General features: G+C 38.0%; 1 protein-coding gene across 1 annotated transcript; it reads left to right on the top strand.

Moving 5' to 3' along the window:
• The first annotated feature begins 768 nt into the window (after nucleotides 1–768).
• LOC116335874 (CD209 antigen-like protein E) lies at nucleotides 769–5,430 on the top strand. The gene is made up of 6 exons (XM_039603584.1): nucleotides 769–902; nucleotides 1,219–1,326; nucleotides 3,228–3,488; nucleotides 3,589–3,749; nucleotides 3,831–3,955; nucleotides 4,803–5,430. Exons 1-6 carry the CDS (start codon nucleotides 806–808, stop codon nucleotides 4,951–4,953), a joined length of 903 nt encoding a protein of 300 aa, XP_039459518.1. The 5' UTR covers nucleotides 769–805; the 3' UTR covers nucleotides 4,954–5,430.
• The last annotated feature ends 212 nt before the right edge of the window (nucleotides 5,431–5,642 follow it).

The following is a 5,642-nucleotide window of genomic DNA, read 5'->3' on the forward strand; positions in this document are numbered from 1 at the left end:
CTCCTTGGTGGCAGGGCCCCTGGGGTGAATGAGGTCTGCCCCGAGTTCCTGAAGGCTCTGGATGTTGTAGGGCTGTCTTGGTTGACACGCCTCTACAATGTTGCGTGGAGATCAGGGGCAGTACCCCTGGACTGGCAGACCGGGGTGGTGGCCCCCATCTTCAAGAAAGGGCATCGGAGGGTGTGTTCCAACTACAGGGGAATCACCCTCCTCAGCCTCCCTGGGAAAGTCTATGCCAGTGTGCTGGAGAGGAGAGTCCGTCCGTTAGTCGAACCTCGGATGCAGGAGGAACAATGCAGTTTTCGTCCTGGTCGTGGAACACTGGATCAGCTCTTTAGGGTGAGAATAGTTCAGCCTTTCGGGAGGGGCTCAGAGTAGAGCCACTGCTCCTCCACATCGAAAGGAGCCAGTTGAGGTGGTTCGGGCATCTGACAAGGATGCCTCCTGGGTGAGATTTTCCGGGCATGTGTCATCTGGAAGAGGCCTCGGGGCAGACCCAGGACACGCTGGAGAGATTATATCTCTCGGCTGGCCTGGGAACGCCTTGGTGTTCCCCCGGACAAGCTGGAGGAGGTAGCTGGGCAGAGGGAGGTCTGGGCTTCTCTGCATGGGCTGCTGCCCCCATGACCCGGCCCCTGATAAGCAGAAGAAAATAGATGGATGGATGGACTTCCCTCTTTGTTTTTACAGACAGCAGATTTCACTGGAACTGATTGTTGATGACCTCAGCAGTAGGCGTCACGATCTGTGACAGATTGTTGCTTAAATGCACTGACATATGACTGATTTAGACTGAACAGTGAGGATGGAGGAGACAAATGGTGGTTTTCAGACACTTGTCTATGAAGACGATTTGCATGAGGAAGAGCATCCTCCTTACCATCAGTCTAACAGGGTACAAGGTATAATAATTCAAATTTTTATTCATTACACTCCCATAGTCAGGTTTCTGATTCTTTTGATTGAAGTAGGTTTTACAGAGTTAAGATATAATGACAGGACTTGATGATCTGAGACAACTACGTGTAAGGTTTACATGCTCTAACAGGATTTTTCTAATCATAAATAAAGAGTACAGAGCAGATGTTAAATAAATTACTAGTAAACAGTAATATTAAGTCATAAAATGATCACATTTTATTCTTTTAAAGCTTCAACCAAGTTATATGTGTGTTACCTGCCTCTAAGTTGAAAATTGATCATTTTCTGCCTGTTTAGTGTCCATGTTCACTATGAGTCCTGGGAGACGCCACAGACTGGCTGCAGTGTGCCTGGCGCTTCTTGCTGCTGTTCTTCTGATACTGAATATTGGCCTGAGGATCCACTGTAAGTCATTATGAGTTACAGGAGTGCACAGAAATGTTTTCATTGTTAAATCATTTCTTTTTTGCAATTTAGCAAATGGTTATCAAACTTTACCAATAGTCCAAATACAAAAACAAACAAACAAACAAAAAATCTCTAAATTGTAAAAAACAACAACCAAAAACTTAAGAAAAACTGAAAAAAGTCCTGATAATTTTTCTGCCAGAACACCTTCTGTTTTTTTTTTGTTTGTTTGTATTTTTTAGTACACAACAAAATTAGTTTTTATTCTTTTCTTTTTATTCTCGTCAATTCCAAAACTATACTAAAATATGCCAGCATCCATCTTGTCATAAAATGACTAAACAATTGATGAAGAAAATAATTTACAATCTTTAAAATTTGAGCATTTTTATTTTCCTTGAAATGAGTTTGTCCTCATGTAAAGACATGGAAGTGACTTCAAAGTGTTGTCTTTAAACAGGATACCTGGCAAACATTAACAAAAAATGTAAGAATATTTAACAATATCCAGAGTACATTTAAGCTAGAATCACTGCCTCGTGTTTCTTTGCATCAGCCAAATTGTTAAGCTGTGGTTTCTATTCTTGTCTGTTGAATCATTGCATTTACTTCATCAATGAAGCCGAGACTAGTTTATCCTAGATTAACACTGTAGGATCTCTACCTTACAATATGAAGTGACTTGAGATCAGAGTTGTTGACAGCTAAGCGGTGCTCAATGAATAAAACTGAACAGATCAGTGATCCTGTAATTTGGGTTTATTAGAATAAGAAAGATCGATGACTGCAGCCCTCTCAGCACAAGGCTGACAGGACTTTCCCCCATATAATAAATAAATAAAACACAGAATAAAACATTAAAACAAAAAAGACAGATTACTATCCCAAACTTCCAGATAGACTGCATCTACTGGATTTGTTTTGTCTACGCTTGCCTTTCAAAGACAGTGAGGAGCAAAGTACAATTAGAAGTGTTTCTTCTGATGAAAAACTCTAGCAGATCATTACATGAAGGAACCTTTTAAAAACAAGCGCGTCCATGCTCACAGGTATACACACAGGTGATCACACACACAAACTACACCCTTTTTGGCTCCTACCTCAAAGCACACTGGGCACTGTCGATCTTACGTGCTGCACAATAATATTTAATATTTAGTATTTACTGTTATATTCCCATAGATCATCGTGATGTTGTTTATTATATTGCTCTTTTTTTTCTGCTTGTTTTCTCTTTTTTCTTTCTCAACAGGTGATCCAGGTGATCGATATATGTATTTTTTGTGTGCTTATTTTGTTGGTTTTTGTTTTTTAGCCCTTTATCATAATTCCTCTTCCCCGCTGTTTTTCTTTCCCTCTTTCTTTCTCCCCTTTCTTTTCCCCAGTCAAGTCTGTCCCGTATTTAGCAGGTTAAAATAAAATAAACAATAAAAGGCGAATCAAATAGACCAATACGGCAAGGCTGGGATGGTCCATTTGGTAAAGTAAATCCGTTGGGCATCTTTCTTCGCCTTTAGACAATAATTCTGATGGCAAAAGAGCCAAACAGGACAGGCAAAAAAAAAAAAAAGAAAAAAAAAGAAATGACATACTCAGCATTACATAAATCACATTTTCAACAAAAGTTAGAGCGAAGCCACAGTTACAGGGAAAATGAGCATGTCTGTAAATGTTGACTAAACATTTCTATGTGCTACAACATGGACATAATAATTAAATGTACGGAGGTGAGTAATGTACTGTCAGCCTGCTTATTGATTCATTGTACTGCTGATAAAATGATTTGTACAAACAATAACATTTCTAAATAAAACTGATGATGCACAATGTGTCAAACCAACTGTTTTATAATATTGTTACTTAAGAATAAGAAAAGTAACAGTCTTCAACACTTGCAGATTACAAACTCACAGATTCTCACCTCACCCTCGATGATACCGAACACATCAGCAAAGAGCTGGTCGACCTCCAGGATACTTACAAGACTGCAGTGGAAACCATGAAGGATGCCAGGAAGGAGCTGGACAGTGAGATGAGCCGTCAGACACAAACCAACTGGGAGCTTGAACACCAGACAAAAAGAAGCAATGACTATAAAAGTCAGATGGAAAAAGTCACAAAGGAAATCGAAACCGTGAGATCATACTTATCAATGCTTAGTGAGCCCTGTTTCATTATTTCTGTATATGATAAAATTGTAAAAGCATAATGATTTGTTTCATAATTTTCTATAATGATGGTATTTTCTTTTGGAAACAGGTGATGGCTGCAAACACTGTCCTGCAGGATGGATTTTAATGAACTCTGTATGTTACTACTTCCCCTTGAAATCAAATGAAGTCAAAACATGGAAGGAATCCAGAGATTTCTGTCAGCTGCAGGGAGGAGATCTTATAATCATAGACAGCCGAGACGAAGAGGTTTGTTAGTATTTCTGTGGAGCGGTGTTCATGCAGTTTTCTGAAAATTAATTTTTGGTTTTGTTTCTCTTTTTTTGTTAGAACGCAACAGTCAATTACTTGAAAAATTATGAAGCTCATACTGTGATGCGCTTCTGGATTGGACTGACAGACGTCCATGAGGAAGGGACTTGGAAATGGTGGGATGGAACATTGCTTGCTGAAGGGTAAGAGTTTAGTGTCATTTAAAATGACTGCTTTCATTTCATTCATATGAAGAAATAAGAATATAAGCAATAAAAGGGTACTGTACATTGAGTTGTCTCCAACAACAATAATCTGCTTAATTTATGTACTAGAAAGCAGTAGGATGAGTTATAAACTTATCAAATTGCATTAAAAGGGGTTGGATTAAATAATTATCAGCTCAGTATCATGTATATGTACAGCATAGACATACATGCACAGATATGCATACATAGACATACACATCTCTATATACACATACATATGTAATGCATTATGCAATGCACAAAGCAAAACAACAAGTAGTACAGCTAACAGGGTGTAACCTCTACGGTGGCTGAGATAGGCTCTAATCCTCCCTGCAACCCTGAATTGGTTAGATAGAATACATTGGATTGATACATAAACATTTGTATTTTAAGTTTTTTATGTTTTCGCTTAGTCTATACTCCACATACAGTCATACAAAAACTTCTCTCTCTTTGAACACTGTGCATTTAATGTAGTGTGTAACGTAAATACATACATACAAATGTATATAGTCCTTTTCAAAGACATTAAAGCCACAAAGACTGTACAAAAGTTAAAACACAATTTATTTTAAGAGAACCATGTTATTTAAAACATAAATAACAAAAAATGTCAGCAGGAATCCTGATTAAACGAATGCACACTGTGAAACGTGTGTAAATCAGCAGTTGTGTTTGTAGAAAATGGTCACTTAACAGTTACTCCTGAAGGATAAATTACATGAATAAGATAAAAGGTGAATAATGACGATAATGACTGTGTGAAAGGAAATGCAGTGTAACTTGTCGTTTGCTTCAGGTACTGGAACGATGGAGAGCCGAATGATCACAACAATGAGGACTGTGCAGCGTTGTATCCCAAAGCAAACTTCTACAAGAGCTGGAACGACGTTAAATGTGATGCCCAAATGAAATGGATTTGTGAAAAAGCACCAAAATCACTGAGCTAAAATGAATGAAATAATGCATCACAATCCTACATAAGCACATGTTGCTATCACACAAATCTCTGTAAGCATTTAATAAACTAGAAAGTAAACCGCTGTTTTTTCCTTGTGAGTACGCTGTATTTATCTACAGCAATGCTACACTAAAATGTTCATTTATATTATACACAGACTTACAGTGTTTTACATTATTAACACAATGTTATACCATATTGTCTGTTGATGAACATGTTAATAAACACTTACAGCTGGTAACAATTAAATCTACAGCTTTAATATCATGTTTCTGTTAGCAGCCTGTGTGCAAAGGAAAAGATGGTAAATACAGATGCAAAGTCATTGATTAACGCAGCAAATCTCCGTTAACGAGTATAGTGGATACCCTGTGTGTGGGGCTGGACAGCGTCAATGCGTTAACGAGCTAACCGCGCTAAGGTTACCTTGTTAAGGAGATTAATGCTGACAGCGCTCATTTCTAGCTGTAGAAAATATTTGAAAAGTATGAACCAATGTATGAAATGCTCTTGTCACTAAAATATATGTGAATCTTTGAAAGTTCAAACTAATCTTTATTTAAACTTCTTCATTTCCTTGAATGAAGTCTGCATTTCAGTCATTAACTCTCATCACACGGATGCTTTTGGCAAATTTTCAGCACCAGTAGTCGCTCATTTGAATATTCTTGTAGTTAA

Source organism: Oreochromis aureus, linkage group 19, assembly GCF_013358895.1.
Source record: "Oreochromis aureus strain Israel breed Guangdong linkage group 19, ZZ_aureus, whole genome shotgun sequence".
Taxonomy (NCBI): Eukaryota; Metazoa; Chordata; class Actinopteri; order Cichliformes; family Cichlidae; genus Oreochromis; species Oreochromis aureus.